This window comes from Ambystoma mexicanum, chromosome 2q (assembly GCF_040938575.1).
Source record: "Ambystoma mexicanum isolate Mex_15411 chromosome 2q, UKY_AmexF1_1, whole genome shotgun sequence".
Taxonomy (NCBI): Eukaryota; Metazoa; Chordata; class Amphibia; order Caudata; family Ambystomatidae; genus Ambystoma; species Ambystoma mexicanum.
The window spans coordinates 218,171,593-218,192,333 of record NC_090924.1 but is presented as its reverse complement, the minus strand read 5'-3'; the positions used below and the strand labels follow the sequence as shown (position 1 = coordinate 218,192,333).

Genomic DNA, 20,741 nt, shown 5'->3' with positions numbered 1-20,741 from the left:
TTACAAGTTTTAACCATATCTCTCAATTCTTTTTGCACTCTACATTCTGCCTGATGTGGAATGCCTGCCAATTTATCCATATTACTGTTCATGACAAGATTAAAGTCACCCCCCTAAAATAATACCTTCTCCTTGCAGTGAATCCAATGCTTCAAATACAAATTATCCTGGTCTGTATTTGGGGCATATGTATTCATGAGAATAAGCCGTATTCCTTCCAATAAAATTTCTATTGCTTTATATCTATCTTCTATATCCACTACTTTCTTCCCCCACACCATGCACATATCCTGCATCAATAGTATAGTTACTGCTCTTGATTTCAGAGGATAACAACCAGAGATTTCTTGATTATATTTTCTATTTAATATGTATTTTCGGCGTTTTTCTAGAAGCTGTGTTTCTTGCATAAAAACAATCTCAGCCTTCATCTTGTTTATATGTGTTTATATGTGTTAGTATTTGTTTCCTCTTCACTGGACTATTAATCACATTAACATTCCAGAACCTTCAGTTTGGGTGATAATTACTGAACAGTTTTATCATGTCTCAACAGTACTATTCAGTTACAAAATATACATTACAATCTACTTCAACTTGGCTTAAGGTAAAACACAAAAGGAGAGCACACTTAGGGAGGTTTTGTATAACTTGTGACATGACTTGGGCTCTAAACTACACCCTTAATAATATAACAGTCTTCAAACACTGTTAGGTTGGCCCAGTTTGCAAATTGCAATTTGATCATCACGCTACCATACTCCTTTTTAGTACTGGTCTATAGAGAGGTTGCCCGGCCATAGTTTTACTCTTGCGACAGGTCCTGTGCGAGTGCGAGCGGGCAGGCCCCGACCCTCCCCACTTGAGTCGGAGAGAGATCCTGAAGCCAAAGGGTGCAATGAACGTGGCATTGTTAGGCAAAATCCTGTGCAGTTCCCTTGGGGAACACTGCAAGAAGATTAAGACTACAGGAGTAAGCAGTAAACCCAATTGGTAGCAGTCTGCAGCACCCAGATTTACCTGGTAGCTGTGGCTGAGCAGTCAGACTTCTCTCAAGATGAGTAGGGTAGTATACAGAGGATACACAATAGGGCTAAAAACACAGTAGAGCAAGCAAACACTGACCAGAACTTGGTATCAAAAGTATATAATTATTTATTTAAAACACACTTTAGGAAATACACTAAGCACTATAAATCAAAGCAAGTTCAAAAACAGTCAGATAAAGTAGACACACCTCCCTTAATAATTATTAGACAAGTCTAGGTCAAAACACCACTATTTGTAAAAACAGATGTGAGCACGTAACTTAGATGGCACTCCAATAATTAAGTTTAAGGGAGAGAAAAAGGCAGGTCATGAAAATAAAACAGTTCCCAACACTTTTATGAGACCACAGCAAGTTAGCGAAGGCAGAGTCTACTGTAGAGCCAAAGTCCATAGGCCAGGCCCACTTTAAATGCAACAAGGCAAAATGTGCCCAAGATCACACAGTTTAAAAAGCACTCAAGTCTTTGCAGGAATGTTCAAAGGAGGTTGGTTTGATGCAAAAGATAAAGTTAGAAGGTCTGGAGCCAACCCATTTGGAAAGCCAAGGATTTAAGGGTCACCTTTAGCAATCCGCAGAAAGGGAGGCCAGGCGGAACACAGTACCTTAAAGAGTGAGGAAGCTCCAGCAGTGGCAGTGGGTGCAGTTCGTGGTTTCGACCAGGGGAAGAGAAGATCTCGTCGAGGAGGAAACTTGGAGTTGTTGCACTGTCCAGGGAAGAGACCAGCCGCGGAGTTCGTTTGGTTAAAAAGGTGCGTTCCTTTTATTCGCGGTCACAGTGGTGAAGCTTGGCTATCCGGCCGCCAGGGTGCTTGGCACTGGCAATTCGATCAAGAGACTTCCTGGAAGGCGAAAGGCGAACTGGTTGTCCCCACCAGCTCAAAGGGAGAAGACTCTTACAGCAGAAGATCTTCTCTTGTCATCGGGAAAGTGGTGAGGCTGTTGCAGCAGGGCTCCACCGGTGGTGTTGTCGTTGCAGATGGCTCAGCTTCTCCCCTCTTCGGATTTCTTAGGTCTTGTGGCGACTTCTGAAGTTCCAGTCCCCAAAGCCCTGCTTTTATGCAGAAAAACCCCCATTCAAGCCGGGCGGCTCACCACTGGGCCACTCAGAACAGAATGCGACTTGGGTTGCTAAGGCAACGCAGTCCAGGGTGCCAATTCCCCCACCCACACATCCTGTGGAACCCAGACAGAGTGGCACCAGTTGGAGGACTTCTGTGGAGAAGCCCGCCAAAAAGTGGAACAAAGGGCCCAACCTTGGTTGGAGTTACATAGACGGACACAAACGCCATTTTGGAAAAGAGTTCTGGTGAAAAGACCCAACCGGTGATTTTATATTAAATAAATAAACCAGCGGTATCTTTAACATTGCACCAAAAAGTGGTGCGTTTAAAATCAAGGGGAAAATCCCATAGGAAATATTCTGGTGGAATATTTCGCGTGGTAACCACTGCCACCAGCCAGAAACTCGACAAGGGGGGACTGGACAGTGCCCCCTTGGAAACAGACCCATGGGCAATCGAATTAACCCCTTCCAGTACTGCCACAATATGATGGTTTGTACTGGTTCTGTTCATAATTTTGGACTAGTAAAGGCAATGGTGACTTTACATGCCCTGGGAGACAGAAGTCAGTCCCAGGGTATGGAGTCTATGTCTGGGGGTCACTATGACACCCCTGTGTTACTGCACTGAGGGTGCTGTGTAACACATACACTAAAACAGATGATACCCTATGGAGTAAAAAGACCCCATAGCCCATAAGCACAAAATAAGTCAAAGACATACCTCAAATCATGCCTAAGAGTGGGAGGAAAAGAGTCTCACTCTTAGCAGGAGAAAAAAAAACCCAAAAATCCAGCAAAGCTGCTGTGGGACTCACTAGGTTTGGGAAATTAGCCTTATAAGAGAATTCTCCCTAACAGGCATCAGCACCCGTCAGATGACACAGCCATGCAACCCAGCAGCAGAGTCGCCATGGGGGGAGAGGGAAGTGCAGCTCCAGTGGACAGCGTTTGCTGGAGCCCGCACAACAGAGGTAATTCACTAGCCCATCAGGGACTTTTTCTAAGGGAGAAAGGCGTCCATAAAGACCATGTAAATCAGATCCCAGTACAGTCACCATGTGAGAAAATGAGCTAGTATACAAGCCCTTTTTAGCCTGACACATCCCTGGAGACAGGTAAACTATTGGCTAAATCAAGTTGGCCAATCCGGGTGGTGAGGGTATTTGAGTGACTTTAGGAATGCTATAGTGTGGGTTAGCTGGGTGAGGACATGAGTTGGTGGAGGACATCAGAGAACAGAGGAGGCGAGAGCAACTGGAGTGCGGGAAGGGGTGAAGAGGGATGGCCCATCACCAAATTCCCCAAGAACCCCAGAGCCCTGAGACCAACCCGGGAACCCCTGAGACTAATCACTTGAATATTTAAATAAACACCCTTGGACTTTCCAACTGAGTCAGCGTAGGTATTCAGAGTGGGCTGCCCTGCCACACTCTACATACCATAATGACCATGACATATTCTAACAGAGGAATTGACTTGTGCTTATACTACATAACATTATAAAGTTATAATAACAGATAGCAACACTATATTAAAGTAAGTGCTCTTCGTGGTCCCCACAGTCCTCTATGAAGGCAACAATAAATATGAACCACCCGGGTGCAATTCTCACTATTAGGTTGCAGGTTCATTTTTGTAGTAGGTATTTATTTTATTGAGCATTTGTAAGAAAATCAGTTTGAAAATTACTTGATGAATAATGTCAGATGTGATGTAATTCGACCTATATCTTCTCCAGAATTATTGTGATTTAGAATTCTATATAGTACTACATTCCCCCACATAATTAGTTGTTGATACTAATTATCAGTATAGAACACTTGCCAGTAATTTCCCCGGATCTTCCAGGTTGAGCATCCTAAACATGAACATGTATTATACATCTAATTTGATCCGAGTTAGCTGTGCCCGGACTATGTTCTTCAATGTATTGGATTACCTAGTCAATTCAGCCTGCTGAGTTAGGTGCAGTGAACATCAAGGTGCCAGTCCTTCTCAATTCAACCACTCCATTCCCTTACCTTCTGTAGTTTGACATGGGGTACAAAGTATAGGGCCAACAAACCACCAAAAGTCTAGGATTGCTCGAGCACACTCTCAAGCCCTTCATACATCCAACATTAGTGTACACTAACTTACAATTTTTCAAGTCTGCCTTGAAAATACAACCCATTTATCACAGCACTTTGGGACATATCCACCTTGGTGTGTTTGCAGAAACATTGTCCACCTAACAGTGCTGACATGTACTCATATTATCACAAAACATTTTTCTCTGCTGAATACCCCCATCCTGTGTTTGTAGCATCTATTTTCTACTTTTGTTTGTTTGTTTTTTTAATCACTTATAATGCTCACCCAACACAAAGGTAGCCGGGCGCAGCAGCACAGAATATGCAAGGCTTAAATTACAAGGTTACAGATTACATGCGAGCAAAATAACAGATTACATGCTAGCAAAATATATACAGGCCAAAGATAGTCAAATACAGATAACATACAGGTAAAATATTTACAGAGTTACAAGGAGGACAGCATATATACAGGCACTAGCAGGACGTTGAGTCATTAGCCAGAGGGGGGAAAATGAAAATGTACCCATGGGCAACAAGTGGGTGGGTCTATAACATATCATTGGCAGACTTCAGCAGGTTGATGTAGTTGGATCTAAATTTCAAAAAGGGCTGCTGCTCACGTAGAGGGTGAAGCAGTGAATTCCATAATTGGGCTGCTCGGACCTGGAAGCTATTTCCCCCAGCCTTAGTTAGCCTGAATCTTGGTATGAGGAGGCTATTGGCATTAGAGGTTCTTGCTGGTCGGGTGGAGCTTCTTTTTAGGAATTTGTTTGTGAGATAGCTCGGTGCAGCATTGTTCAGAGCTTTGTGAACAAGGGATGCCACTTTTAAATGGATTTTGTTTTGGGTGGACAGCCAGTTATTTTGGTGCCTGATCTTGGATATGTGCGATCTTTTGGACACACCAAGAGCTGCTCGCAAGGCGTTATTTTGTAGGATTTGAATTCTGTGGGTGATGGATTTATTGGCACCAATGTAGAAGGCATTACAATAGTCGAGCCTCGATAGAATCAGGGCTCTAGCTAAAATGATGCAGTTGTTATCTGAGAGAACGTGTTTGCCTGCTCTAATGAGCTTACAGGTGTAAACTGTGGCAGATGCCATAGACTTCACCCATTTGTCGGAGGAGAGGGTGGAGTCCAGATAAAAGCCAAGTGTCTTCACCTCCTTAGGCACCTTGATGATATTACCCTCGATCTCAAATGAGGTGTAGTCTTGGCTTAGCTTTTTGAGGTTACAATGAGTCCCTAGGATGAAATGAAATGAAATGATATTTTATTTATATTGCGCTCGTACACAAGTGATTCAGAGCGCGAAAGGATGATGAGCTCTATTTTATCATCATTCAGGCATAGACCATGGGTTGCCATCCATGCCTGGATGACATACACCCTATTTACCAAGGCCAAATTCTTGTTGTAATCCCCTGAAAGTGGGAGGAGAATCTGGGTATCATCTGCATAGTTACTGTAGGTGATACCAAGAAGGTCCAGATCATAAAAAAGGGGCTTAGTAAATATGTTGTATAGGGTAGGGGAGTCGCAAGAGCCCTGAGGAACTCCCCACAGGATGGGAATCGGGTCAGCCGCTGCCAATGGGGAGAACACCCTCATAGTCCTGTCACTGAGGAAAGACTCAATCCAGATTATGGCCTCTTTAGAAAAATGTGCGGCTGAGTCTAGGTGACTACAAAGGACCCTGTGTGGTCCACAAGGTCAAATGCAGCCGAGAGATCCAACAACAAGAGAAGAGCCCTTTGTCCTTTATCTCGTAATTCATCTATTTGTGCCTTCAAATCAATGAGGGCAGTCTCTGTGCCGTGTTGGGGTCGGAATCCTGATTGATGTTCTCCTAAGAGTTTATGTTGCTCCAGAAATTTTTGGATTTGGTTATAAGCAATCTTGTCCAAGATTTTAAGCAAAAATGGTACTGTTGTGATGGGACGGGAGTTTGTAGGTATGAGTGGGTCTAGGGTTTGTTTTTGGAGCAGAGTTAGTACCCAAGATTGTTTCAGATTGGACCGCACAGTTCCGGATGTGAATGAGGCGTTGACAAGTTTCTAAATATATGGGGAAAGATCCCTGGCAGTGTCTTTTATGAGCTAGGCAGGGCAAGGGTCACCCTGGCAGTTTGATGGCTAGAGAGAGAGAGGATGACTTTCTCCACCTCAAGGATAGAGATTTTAGAGAACATGAATCGTGCAGCTAGGTCCTGTTCCTTTAAAGTGGGTCTATGTTAAGATTGTTGGTCTAGGATGGTTGAATGAGAGAGGCTTTTTTCATGGCGATTTTCTTTTGGAGTATGGTTATTTTATTTGATAGTGCTTGTTGAATATCAGAGCACCATGTTTTATCTTTGGAACATGTGTCCGGAATGGGGATAGGTGACTCTACTTCCTTGAGGATGGTGAACGGTTCCCTCATACTCGAGTTAGCATTAGATATACGCTTGTAGAATGAGTTTTGCATGGCCAGGTGGATTTCCTTTTTATATTGGGAGGAGATTTCTGATAGTTTATTTTTGTGGTCTTCTGAGGGGATTAGCCTCCAAGCTGTTTCGCAACCCCTCTTAAGAAGTCGAAGATCCTTTAGTTCGGGGGTGAACCATTTATTTAAATGGGATTTGGGTTTACTCGGTCTAAGTTTTAGAGGGGCGATGTTGTCAAGGGTGGTTAACATGATTTTGTTGTACTCGTTGACAAGTGTTTCGGGGTCTAAATGATCCGCTAGTCGGTTAAGAGTGGGTAGGATCGCCGGGATGACTTTATCCTTGGTGATACTCTTTATTTCTTGTTGGACAAGGCAGGGCCATGGTGGGTGCTGGCGAGAGTGGTCTAGAGGTGGATAGTTCAAAGGACAAGAAAAAGTGGTCTGTCCAGGGTTGTGGGACGATGGATTTGATGTTGGCGGTGCAGTTGTAATCAGCTAGCCAATAGAGGATTCTCCCTTTGATATGGGTGGGTTCGAGAGTTTTTTGCGTTATACCCAGATCAGAAAGTGTGTTGGCAATGATGGTGGCATTTCTGTCTAGAGGGTCAATGAAACCCAGGTTAAAGTCCCCTAGGACAAGTAGTTGTGTGGAAGTTTTGAGGTTGTTGGAAAGTAGGTTGTAGATATCCTCCTCGAATGTCCCAAAAGGTCCAGGTGGTCTATAGATGAGGTGGATAGTCAGTGTCTCAGAGATAACTAGAGGAAGTTTGATGGTGAGCGTTTCGCATAATTCAGAAAAACTATGGTGGGCGTCGTTCTCATGCCTAGGCTAGTCTTTGCGATGATAGCAATGCACCCGCCACTCATATTAATTCTGTCCTGTCTCAGTATGGTGTAACCATCCGGGATTGCTAGGTAGAGTAGGGGTCCTGCTGCGTCGTGCAGCCAAGACTCTGTGATAGCAAGAAAGTCCAGCTTATCGACCAATATCAAATCGCAGATATCCATGGCGTGTGCAGTCTGGGATTTGGCATTTATTAGTCCTCCTTTGAGGGGAGGGGCCACTGCAGTAGAATGGGTCGATTCTGTTTTGGTAGGGGTAATTAGGGGCCTCAGGCTATTGAGGTGAGTGATATTTCCCTTCTGGTTATTTGATCTTTTGTTGGTGGGAGGTAAGGTTCTGGTCAAGGGCTCATGGAGTCTCGTGAGTCTTGCTCTGAGTCTAGAGTTTCTAAGGAGTAGACTACATGGATTACTTTGAGGCCCACTTGAAGGACTCTGATCCGGGTAATGGTAGGGGTGGCTAGGGGTGTAATGGTAGAGTTATTTAGAACTCTGATGAACGCTCTGGGAGGGCTACTGCCTGGTGAGTGATGATCCGAAGATATATGCAAGTTAGCAGGCTATGGGCTGTGATATTCATGATGTGGAATTATGTAAGTTGACGTACCCTCTAAGTGGTGGCATATGAATACACTAAGCTAGACTAGAATCATAATAGGCACAGTGGGCAGCAAGGCTAAACTCAAAATAGGCACAGTGGGCTGCAAATGCTAAATTCAAAATGGGCACAGTGGGCAGCACGGGTAAACTCAAATAGGCACAGTGGGCTGCAAATGCTAAGCAGGAAGGCAAAGTAGGCCGAATTTAAAATAGGTGTTAGGAAGAATTCTCTGTTTAGGCTGAATTTCCTAACCTAGTGAGTCCCCCAGCAGCTTTGCTGGATTTTTGGGGTTTATTTTTTTCTCCTGCCAAGAGTGAGACTCTTTTACCCTCACTCTTGGGCATAATTTGAGTGTGTCTCTTTGACTCTAGATGTGTTTAATGGGCTATGGGGTTTTTTACTCCATAGAGCTTCATGTGTTTTTGTGATGTGTGTTACACAGCACCCTCAGTCATAGTGACCCCCCAGTATAGACTCCATACCCTGGGACTGACTACTGTCTCCCAGGGCATGTAAAGTCACCATTGACTTTACTAGTCTTGAATTCTGAACAGAACCAGTACAAACCATCATATTGTGGACGTACTGGCTGGGGCAATTCGATTGCCCCGGGGTCTGTTAGTCGAGGGGGCACGTCTCCGTCCCCCCTGATCGAGTTTTGGCTGGTGGCAGTGGATACTACTTTTTATATTCAACCGCGGATATTTCTCTATGGGATTTTCCCATTGTTCGAGGCTACTATCTTTATTTATTTAATTACGATAGCCTCGAACATACCGCCGGTTTATTTAATTAATATTAATTCTCCGGTTGGTATTTTTTGCCAAAACTCGGTTCTAAAATGGCATTTGTTTTCTCTTCTGTGACTCCAACCCAAGTCGAGCCCTTTGTTCCACTTTTTGGCGGGCTTCTTCACAGAAGCCCTCCAAAGTGGTGCCACTCTGTCTGGGGTACTTAGGAGGGGTGGAGGGGGATTTAGGCACCCTGGACTGAGTTGCCTAGGCAACTCAAGTCGCACTCTGTCCTGATTGGCCCAAGTGGTGAGCCGGCCGGCTCACCACTTAGCATGTTTGAGTGACCGCTAGGCTGAGTGAATGGGGGTTTTCTGCATAAAAGCAGGGCTTTGGGGACTGGAACTTCAGACGTCGCCACAGGACCTAAGAATCCGACGAGGGAGAAGCTGAGCCGACCTGCCACGACGACACCACCGGTGGAGCCCTGCTGGACCGTCTCACCACTTTTCCCAACGACAGAGGAGATCTCCCGCCGGAGAGTCTTCTTCCTTTGACTGGTAGGGATAACCAGTTTCACCGTCTTTTCGCCTTCCCGACGTATCTCGTGGCCGCCTTGCCTGTGCCAAGCACCCCAGCAACCGGGATACCACGTTTTACCACGACCGCAAATTAAAGGGTAATACCTTTAACCGGAAAACTCTGCGGCTGGTTTCTTCCCTGGCAGTGCAACGACCTTCATCTTTCCTCCAAGTCGAGATCTTCTCTTCCCCTGGACGACGACGAGACTTGCACCCGCTGCCAGGAACAACTGCCACCGCTGGAGGATCCTTCCCACTTAAGGTACCGTGTCCCGCCCGGCTTACCTTGCCACCGACTGTACGGGGTAGATTTAGCCCCCGGCTTTCGAACCTCGGTTAGCCTGGGACACCCTGGCTAAACTTTTGTGAGCCTCTCTAAACTCTTTGCGAACTCTCTGCAAGACTTTCTAAGCCTAGTGTAACTGTGTGATCTTGGGCACATTTTATGCTCTGCTCTCTCTAAGAGTGGGCCCAGCCTATGGACTTTGGCTCACAAGTGACTTTTGCTCTTCTGCCTTGCTAATAGTGTTCCTAAAGCTTAGAGTGGTGTATCTTCCCATATTCTGTCTTTTTCCCTCCCTTCTTCATAAACTTATTGGAGTGCCATCTATAGTTAAGCGCTCACCTCTGTATGGAAATAAGTGGTGTTAACTAAGACTTCTCGGATAAGGAACAAGGGTTGTATATATTATAATAGTGACTGTGTTTAGAGTGTTTTACAATAAGAGTGCTGGAGTGTTTCAAACTGTGTTCTTAAATAAATAATTATATACTTTGATACCAAAGTTCTGGTCAGTGTTTGCTTGTATTGTTGTATCTGGGTGCCTATTGTGTATATTTTGCATACTGCCTAACTCTTCTTGAGGGAAGTCTGACTGCTCAGCCACAGCTACCAGGTAAATCTGGGTGGTACAGACTGCTACCAAGTGGGTTTACTGCTAACACCTGTAGTCCTAAATCTTTTGCAGTGTTCCCAAAGGGAACTGCACAGGTTTCTGCCCAACACTGGTGTACAGAGGTGGGATTTGTATTGAGTATAGATTTTAGAGTGCTTTAGGATACCTTAGTACAACTAACCACAAAGCTTAGCACTGAAAAAGTAATCTTTCTGACATGTCAACTATGGACAATTATAGTCAAGAGTCCCTTGCTACAAAAACTGCTGAGTTCTCTGGAAGCATAAGAATCTCCTGACTAAAGGCAAGAAAATGGAATTGATAGAAAGGTTTTTAGCTAACCAAAGTCTGGATGATGGTTCAGAGGAACCTACCATGCCAGAAACTGTAGATAACAGTATAGAGATTGATGTTGATCAAAATGTTGATAATCTTGAGGAAGAGTCAGAGGAGGAGGGTGAGGCTGCTGTGACTGTCCCCCCTAGGCCTCTGTCTGCTCTGCCAGCTGTACCTACTGGACCTTTGCCAGGTCCCACACTTAGTCCTCAGTATCTTGAGCTAGAAAAAATGAAACTTGAACTAGAGCTCAAGAGACTGAATACTCAGGCTGAACAAAGACACCAGGAACTGAATCAAGAACTAAGGCTAAGGGAAATGGAGCTCAAGCATGAGCTAGAAATGAAGAAATTGTCTGTTGAAAATACTTCTCTCTCTGGCTCCTCTAGAAGTTCCAGTCCTAAAAGACCCCGGATGCCTAAAGAATTGGTTGGTATGTATGAGCCTAAGTTGGATGTGTTGGATTGGTTGTCTCTGTTTGAATATAATCATGGGCTCCAGAACATCACAGGAAATTACTTACTCACCTGGTTGTTCTCTAGGCTTCCCCCTGTTGCAACTGATGTGGTAATGGAGTTGGGGGAGGAGGATAGGAAAGAGTATGAATGTGTGAAACTAGCTCTGATAGCTAGATTTGGGAAGACCCCTTCCCAGTATCTTAAGAGGTTTAGAACCCTCAAAAAGCATGATGGTACCCCTTGGGCTACCTGGGTGAGTGAAGCGTTGAAAAACTTAGAGGGATGGATTAAGGGTTACAAAGTGAACACTTATGAAGGTATGAAGAATCTTTTTATGTTGGAGTCAATTTATGATGCCTGCTCTCCTGAGCTCAGACAGCACTTGGCTGATTCAAAGGCATTAGATTCCCGAAAGCTAGCTAAGGCTGCTGACTTGTGGGTTGCCAACAGGGCCACTCACAAGGATTCTGGGGTAACTCAGAAAAAGGATGAGGGGAACAGCCAAAAAAGGACTCCAAAGAGAATTCTAATACTACAAATTCCAAAGAGGGCCCCAAACAAAACCATAAGGGTAAGCCACAAGGGAAACCACAGCAGAATAGTGTACCCTCTGGTGCCAAACCAGAGGGAGGCCAGAACAAGCCACCATTCCAGAAGGCATTTGGTAAATGCTTTGTTTGTGGCTCTACTGACCATGTGAAAGGAGATCCCAGATGCAAGGGTAAACCTTCAGGGATCCAACTTGCCTCCTTAGCCTTCGCTCCAGAAGAGGAAGTCCCACTGGCAAGTGGAAACTTTCTACTCCTGGCTGATGAACCCATTGGTGTCTCAGCCAGTGTTTCTTTAGTCTCTCTGGGGTTGTGGGAACAACAGAATTTAGATGTGTATAATTCTATCCCAGATAATACTAAAGAGAATTATAAAGACAGTGTCCAGGTGAATGGTCAGGAGACTACTGCCATTAGAGACACTGGGGCCAGCATAACTGTGGTGGATGAATCATTTTTCAAGGCAGAGGATGTTGCTAAGGCACCCAAATGCCTCACCAAGTTAGCTGGAGGGCCTGTGCAGATGTGTCCCCAGTTACCAGTTCTCATCCAGTGTAATGATATGGCTGTAAAGATACCTGTCAGTGTACAATGTGAAGTACCAGGTAGGGTTCTGTTGGGTAATGACCTGAAAGCTCTTGGAGTTGTGTCACATACCCCCAGACCTCCTAGTAAAAGGTTACAGGAGCTCACAAAACCTGCAAGAGAGAAAACCCTGCGAGGGTTATCTAAGGAGATGCTGACAGAGATCACTCCTTTACCACTGGAGCAACTCACTGCAGTAACTACCAGATCAGGAGCAAAGGGGCAACCCAAGACTCCTAGGAAAAAGCCAGCAGCAAGCACTCCAGTGCTTCCAACAAGAACTTCCCCTCGGTTGTCCACAGTTACATCTGTAACTCCACCTCCAGCTGAGGGTGAGAGGGAGGTACAATCCTGTGTGGTTGAACTAGACTCTGAAGAAGAGCTAGTGGGAGGCCAAGAACTTATTGGAGATCTGGACCCCGAGGACCATCCTGAGCTGCAGTCTTTAATAGCAGAAGGTGGGCCCAGCAGGGCAGCTTTTCGTAAGGGACAAAGAGAATGTCCAACTCTGGAGGGTCTCCGCCATCAGGCAGCTGCTCAGGCTGATGGGCAAGAGCCTGGGGAGTATAGGTTGCACTGGGAAGATGGCCTCTTCTACAGTGAACCAAATGAGTCTGAACCTGGAGACTACAAGTGCCTTGTAGTACCTCAAGAAAACAGACAACAGTTATTGCACTTAGCCCACGAGATTCCTTTGGCTGGTCACTTGAGTTTCAAGAAGACCAAGAAAAGGCTCTCACTCTACTTCTATTGGCCAAAAGTGGGGGCGGAAGTAGATAAGTTTTGCAAGAGCTGCCATACCTGCCAGACTTCTGGTAAGGTTGGCTCCAAGAATGTGGCACCTTTAGTGCCTCTCCCAGTTGTGGGAGTCCCATTTGAGAGGGTAGGGATTGACATTGTTGGTCCCCTTGATCCCTCAACCTCCTCAGGCAACATGTTTATCCTTGTTGTAGTAGACCATGCTACTAGGTACCCTGAGGCAATTCATATGAGGACTGTTACAGCTCCGGCTGTAGCTAAGGCCCTCCTTGGTATTTTTACCAGGGTTGGGTTTCCTAAGGAAGTAATATCCGACAGGGGGTCAAACTTTATGTCCCACCACATGAAAGCCATGTGGAAGACCTGCGGAGTTACTTACAAGTTCTCAACCGTATACCACCCCCAGACCAATGGGTTGGTAGAAAGGTTTAACAGAACCATGAAGAGCATGATAGGTGCTTTAGAGGAACCCCTGAAAAGAAAGTGGGACCTTCTACTGCCATGCCTTCCTCTTTGCTTATAGAGAAGTCCCTCAGGAGGGAGTAGGTTATTCTCCCTTTGAACTTCTCTATGGCCATCCAGTCAGAGGTCCGTTGGCCCTGATTAAGGAGGGATTGGAAGGTGCTCCGCCCCTCAAGCCAGTCAGAGTGACTGACTATGTGATGGGTCTCCGAAGGAGAATGTCACACATGATGGCAGAAGCTAGTGATAACCTGAAAGCTGGACAAGCTTTGGTCAAGCATTGGCATGATCAAAAGGCTAACATGGTTGAGTTCACTCAAGACCAGCTAGTTCTCGTTATGCTCCCAACAAGGCAGAGGGCCTTGCAAGACAAATGGATGGGACCCTTCAAAGTTGTGGGAAAACTTGGGGAGGTCAACTATCTGGTGGATCTGGGCAGACCCAGGGAAGCTCCTAGAGTCTTCCACACCAACCGACTGAAAGCGTACCTCTCCAGACCTGAAGTAGGAGCCTTGCTTCTAGCTTCAGCAGCAGAGGAAGAAGAGAGCGAGTCTCTCCCTGATCTCCTCAGAGGTGTACCTTTAGATGAGAAAATTGAAGGAGTCAATCTCTCTTCAGATCTGACAACTGAGCAACAAGAGGAGTGCAAATCTATGTTAAATCAGTTTGCCTCCCTGTTCTCACTCTCACCAGGCTTGACCCCTTGGGGACAGCAGGAGATACTCACTGGTGACTGTCTTCCAGTCAAAAGCAGAGGATACAGAATGTCAGAAAATGTGAGAACCCATATCAAAGGGGAGGTCAAGAAGATGCTTGATCTCGGGGTAATAGAGCCCTCTACTAGTCCATGGTCTAGCCCAGTTGTGTTAGTACCAAAGGCAGGATCCAAAGACTTGAGGTTCTGTGTGGACTATAGAGCTCTTAATGCAGTCACAAAGACTGATGCCCACCCTTTGCCAAGGACAGATGAGTTGGTGGATAAACTTGGTGCAGCCAAGTACCTCAGCACATGTGACCTTATGTCAGGCTATTGGCAAATAGCCTTGACAGACCATGCCAAGGAGAAAACTGCATTTTCAACCCCAGTTGGCTTGTACCAGTTTAAGGTCATGCCTTTTGGATTAAAAAATGCACCTGCTACATTCCAAAGGATGGTGAATCAAGTTCTAGCTGGGATAGAGGACTTTTGCATGGCATACTTGGATGACATTGCAGTCTTCAGCCACTCCTGGGAGGAACATGTGAACCACCTAGGGCATGTTTTGCAGGCTCTTGAGCAGGCCAATTTGACTATCAAGGCAAGTAAATGCCAGATAGGTCAAAGTAAAGTGGTCTACCTTGGGCATGAGGTAGGAGGTGGAGAAATAAGGCCTTTGCTCAGCAAAATTGAAGCTGTGCAAAATTGGACAACACCTACTACTCAAACCCAGGTGAGAGCCTTCCTAGGCCTCACTGGGTACTACAGGAATTGCATTGAGAACTATGGGACCATATTCACTGAATGTAATCTCCTCTCCAAAATTCCCTAAAAATGTCAAATGGAATGAGGAGTGCAATCAGGCCTTTGAAAAACTGAAGAAAGTTTTTTGCCAAGCTAGTACTGAGAGCTCCTGACTACCACCAAACTTTCATTGTACAAACTGATGCTTCCAATGTAGGTATAGGTGCAGTTCTAAGCCAACTGGATGAGAAGGGTAGGGAGCACCCCATTTGCTTCATCAGCCCTAAGCTGAAGGATCCTGAGACAAGGTGGGCAACAATCGAAAGAGAATGCTTTGCTATTGTGTGGGCACTGAAGAAGTTTAGGCCATACTTGTATGGTTCTACTTTTGTCATTCAGACTGACCACCAACCCTTGAGATGGTTAATGCAAATGAAGGGAGAAAATCCAAAACTAAGGAGATGGTCAATCTGCCTGCAAGGGTTTGATTTCACCATTGAGCACAGGTCAGGGTGTCACCATCAAAATGCTGATGGACTCTCTAGGATGTATGTCATCGACTAGAGGTATGAGGTTCATCCAGGAGTGGATTAAATCCTCCTGTCCCTTAGTCTGGGGGGGGGGGGGCGAGTGTTAGGGAGAATTCTCTGTTTAGGCTGAATTTCCTAACCTAGTGAGTCCCCCAGCAGCTTTGCTGGATTTTTGGAGTTTATTTTTTTCTCCTGCCAAGAGTGAGACTCTTTTATCCTCACTCTTGGGCATGATTTGAGTGTGTTTCTTTGACTCTAGATGTGTTTAATGGGCTACGGGGTCTTTTACTCCATAGGGCTTCATGTGTTTTTGTGATGTGTGTTACACAGCACCCTCAGTGCAGTAACACAGGGGTGTCATAGTGACCCCCCAGTATAGACTCCATACCCTGGGACTGGCTACTGTCTCCCAGGGCATGTCAAGTCACCATTGACTTTACTAGTCTTGAATTCTGAACAGAACCAGTACAAACCATCATATTGTGGACGTACTGGCTGGGGCAATTCGATTGCCCCGGGGTCTGTTAGTCGAGGGGGCACGTCTCCGTCCCCCCTGATCGAGTTTTGGCTGGTGGCAGTGGATACTACTTTTTATATCCAACTGCGAATATTTCTCTATGGGATTTTCCCATTGTTCGAAGCTACTATCTTTATTTATTTAATTACAATAGCCTCGAACATACCGCCGGTTTATTTAATTAATATTAATTCTCCGGTTGGTATTTTTTGCCAAAACTCGGTTCTAAAATGGCATTTGTTTTCTCTTCTGTGACTCCAACCCAAGTCAAGCCCTTTGTTCCACTTTTTGGCGGGCTTCTTCACAGAAGCCCTCCAAAGTGGTGCCACTCTGTCTGGGGTACTTAGAAGGGGTGGGGGGGGATTTAGGCACCCTGGACAGAGTTGCCTAGGCAACTCAAGTCGCACTCCGTCCTGATTGGCCCAAGTGATGAGCCGGCCGGCTCACCACTTAGCATGTTTGAGTGACAGCTAGGCTGAGTGAATGGGGGTTTTCTGCATAAAAGCAGGGCTTTGGGGACTGGAACTTCAGAAGTCGCCACAGGACCTAAGAATCCAACGATGGAGAAGCTGAGCCGACCTGCCACGACGACACCACTGGTGGAGCCCTGCTGGACCGTCTCACCACTTTTCCCAACGACAGAGGAGATCTCCCGCCGGAGAGTCTTCTTCCTTTGACTGGTGGGGATAACCAGTTTCACCGTCTTTTCGCCTTCCCGACGTATCTCGTGGCCGCCTTGCCTGTGCCAAGCACCCCGGCAACCGGGATACCACGTTTTACCACGACCGTGAATTAAAGGGTAATACCTTTAACCGGAAAACTCTGCGGCTGGTTTCTTCCCTGGCAGTGCAACGACCTTCATCTTTCCTCCAAGTCGAGATCTTCTCTTCCCCTGGATGACGACGAGACTTGCACCCGCTGCCAGGAACAACTGCCACCGCTGGAGGATCCTTCCCACTTAAGGTACCGTGTCCCGCCCGGCTTCCCTTGCCACCGACTGTACGGGGTAGATTTAGCCCCTGGCTTTCGAACCTGGGTTAGCCTGGGACACCCTGGCTAAACTTTTCTGAGCCTCTCTAAACTCTTTCAAACTCTCTGCAAGACTTTCTAAGCCTATTGTAACTGTGTGATCTTGGGCGCATTTGTGCTCTGCTCTCTCTAAGAGTGGGCCCAGCCTATGGACTTTGGCTCACAAGTGACTTTTGCTCTTCTGCCTTGCTAATAGTGTTCCTAAAGCTTAGAGTGGTGTATCTTCCCATATTCTGTCTTTTTCCCTCCCTTCTTCATAAACTTATTGGAGTGCCATCTATAGTTAAGCGCTCACCTCTTATGGAAATAAGTGGTGTTAACTAAGAAATCTCGGATAAGGAACAAGGGTTGTATATATTATAATAGTGACTGTGTTTAGAGTGTTTTACAATAAGAGTGCTGGAGTGTTTCAAATAGTGTGTTCTTAAATAAATAATTATATACTTTGATACCAAAGCTCTGGTCAGTGTTTGCTTGTATTGTTGTATCTGGGTGCCTATTGTGTATACTTTGCATACTGCCTAACTCTTCTTGAGGGAAGTCTGACTGCTCAGCCACAGCTACCAGGTAAATCTGGGTGGTACAGACTGCTACCAAGTGGGGTTACTGCTAACACCTGTAGTCCTAAATCTTTTGCAGTGTTCCCAAAGGGAACTGCACAGGTTTCTGCCTAACAATAGGCACAATGGGCAGCAAGGCTAAACTCAAATAGGCACAGTGGGCTGCAAATGCTGAATTCAAAATAGGCACAGTGGGCTGCAGATGCTAAGTTGAGGATAGGCACAGTAGGCTGCAAATGCTAAATTCAAAATAGGCACAGTAGGCAGAAACCAAAACACGCACGGTGGGCAGCAAGGCTAAACTCAAATAGGCACAGTGGGCTGCAAATGCTAAACTCAAAATAGGCACAGGCGCATGCATCAAAGGCAGCAGCATGGGCATAGGCATGGCCAGGATGGTTGCAATCTAGCGTCTATAAACAATACACTTTCATACCTTTAGTATATGTCGTACATTTTAGCAATGATTACACAGTAACATAAGGTGCACAGGGTGATGCTTGTATGTGGTTGGTTAGCACAGTAGGCCTGGGAGTCAGTGCAGAAAGGGTGGTAAGCAAGCTGATGATAAAATGGCTTAGTGCAGGGGTAGCAAATGATGGTAGGCTCATATGAAGCTCATGCTAGGGTAGCTGAGGCCCAGAGTGTAAACATCATACTTATGGCCATATGCGATAAAGTGAGCGGATGCCTCAACTCAAACAGATGTAAAAGTAGCAAGGATGCATATGCTAGCCTTTATAATAAAGGTGATGGGCAAAATCGTGCAGTAAGCGACTTTTGCAAGGGGGCTTAGGAGGAGGGCATCATGCCCAGGCCTTAACTAATGACGCCCAGGGTGGATCGTAAGAGAGCTGCTCCTGCAGCATTGGGAGCGACGCCAGAGCTTTTCCCTCCTCACATCTTCCCCGCCCTCATTTTCTTTCTTGCAGCAGATGAAGATCTGGATACCTCTGGCAGGGTCAAAGTATTCCACTCCATGGACAAGCTTAGGTGCTCTGAGACTACTACAGTGGTGATTTGGCACAGCTTAATAGCATATGAAAATAACATAAATCTCAAAAAGGCCCATAGAACATCATAAATAATTGTTTACAAAATACATACTGAACAAAAGATCTAAAAGAAAAATCAGGTTTTGGAGAATTGATGACCGTGTAAGGCAAACTGGCAGCATACTTGCCTTTGTGGTGTAGGCGAAGTCTCAAGCTTCCCATTGTATCCAGAATATGATTTCTAGTATCTAACTAATTGAACTTGTTCAACTTTCTACATTTATATTTCTCAATTTTCAGCTCTTCTAAGGTAACATCTTAAATGCATCTTTACATGATGAAAATATCACATTTTTAATGGTTCATCACTGCATATTGAACCATATTCAAAATGCTGCAATGATAGTTATTATGATCTTCCAATGTAGGGGTACTCCTATTCGTATTGCTTACTCAGTAGAACTAAAGCTTAACAGGAGGAACACTTCAGCACCCAAGCAACCCATATCGATTTAACAGAAGAAGTGACTTTCCTGGAACATTTTCAAAATACAACTATTACATCAGCAGGCCAGTTGTATCAGCAACCCTACAGAAATTAAGTTCCAAATGTTTCTTTAGGAAATGAAGATTATCATGCATTGGAAAACATTAGGCAATAAAACCGTAAACAAGTATTGTTAACTTACAATTTGGCCATTTTCACAGCAGATGGTGTGAAAGCAATACTATAGTAATAACCTACCTGTGGGTTCTTCAGTTTTGTTATAACTTTCCAAGCTTCATTTAATATCTGCAGTCTGTCATTTTCTGGAGGGTCAGCAAAGGCTAGGTTTAATCCAAGTGATCGGAAAAGAAGATGCTGGAATAGAAAAGTCAGGTAGTCTTTGTTTTAAAGTAGAACTACGGATTTAGAGTCAAATTATATCATCATACATTGAGGAGGTGATAGTTCATCAAACTACGCAGTTGGAGTACCTCTTCAAATTCAGGAGTAAGACAAAGAAGTTGGGAAGAGTGATAAAGGCTATCAAATGTGGATTTGGGACACAGAGCACTAAAAGCAGAGTGGGAGTTGATGTTCCCCTGGTGCTCCAGGCAATGGCGAGTTTACCCCTACCTTGCATTATGCTCAGTCTCCCAATGTAGCGTCCATGACCTCAAGTCAGCCAATTTGACCTCAGACGCAGCCAGATCTTCAGCTGCCTCATACAGGGGCATTCAGCAGCACTGGTCAGGTCTACCAGAAAATGCCCCTTTCCGATTTCAAGATTACAGGATCTCTCCTACTGGAGAGGAACACTCAACAATCCACTCCAAGATAGCAATTGGGGGAAAATCATTTTTTGGAAGATTTGTTCCTTCTTTACTTCTTGCACAGCATCAAATGCTCCTTGTTAGGCAGAAACCTGTGCAGTTCCCTCTGGGACCACTTCAGATTTAAGACTACAGGTGTTTGGCAGTAAACCCAATTGGTAGCAGTCTGTACCACCCAGATTTACCTGGTAGCTGTGGCTGAGCAGTCTAGACTTCTCTCAAGAAGTTAGGCAGTATACAGAGCATTCACAATAGGTCAAATGAACACAGTAGAACAAGCAAACACTGACCAGAGCTTGGTGTAAAAGAGATATAATTATTTATTTAAAAACAAATCTAGTTAAACACACTGGCACTAATATCAAGCAGTTCAAACACACGGTCACTAAAAGATATGCACTCCCTTCAACGATTATTAGACAAGTCTTAAGTAAAGCAACACTTATTTTCAGACAGCGGTGAGCGCTTAACGAAGATGGCACTCTAATAGGATAAAAAGGGAGAGAAAGGCAGAGCAAAGGTAGAAACAGATCCCAACACTTTCGGAAGAACACAGTAGGAGAAGAAGGCAGGTTAAAACCATAAAGTCAAAGTTAACAATGCCGGACCCACTTTAAGAGGCTCCGGTCGAAATGTGTCCAAGGTCACACGGTTAAAAGTGCCCAAAAGTCTCGCAAGTTCAGAAAGAGTTGGACCAGAAAGAAAGGGACCAGTTAGATGGTCAAGGCGGCCAGCCCATTCCAGATAGTTAAGGGATTATTGTTACCTTGTAGCAATCTTTAGAAAGGGAGTCCTGGCGGACACGGTACCTTAAAATGGTGAGAACGCTCCAGCGGGGGCAGTTGTTCCTGGCAGCGGGTGCAAGTCGGTGCTTCATCCGGGGGAAGAGAGGATCTCGTCGGGGAGGAAAGCAGGAGTCTGTTGCACTGCCAGG

The 20,741-nt window shown here is 45.3% G+C and overlaps 1 protein-coding gene across 3 annotated transcripts in view; it reads right to left on the bottom strand.

The window, feature by feature from the left end:
* The window catches only part of VPS35L (VPS35 endosomal protein sorting factor like), a 1,734,364-nt gene that overhangs the window by 843,530 nt on the left and 870,093 nt on the right, over window positions 1-20,741 (bottom strand). For all 3 annotated transcript variants that reach the window (XM_069647157.1, XM_069647156.1, XM_069647158.1), the window contains exon 17: window positions 19,236-19,352. In XM_069647157.1, coding sequence (XP_069503258.1) covers window positions 19,236-19,352 — 117 coding nt within the window. The remainder of the gene's footprint in view (window positions 1-19,235; window positions 19,353-20,741) is intronic.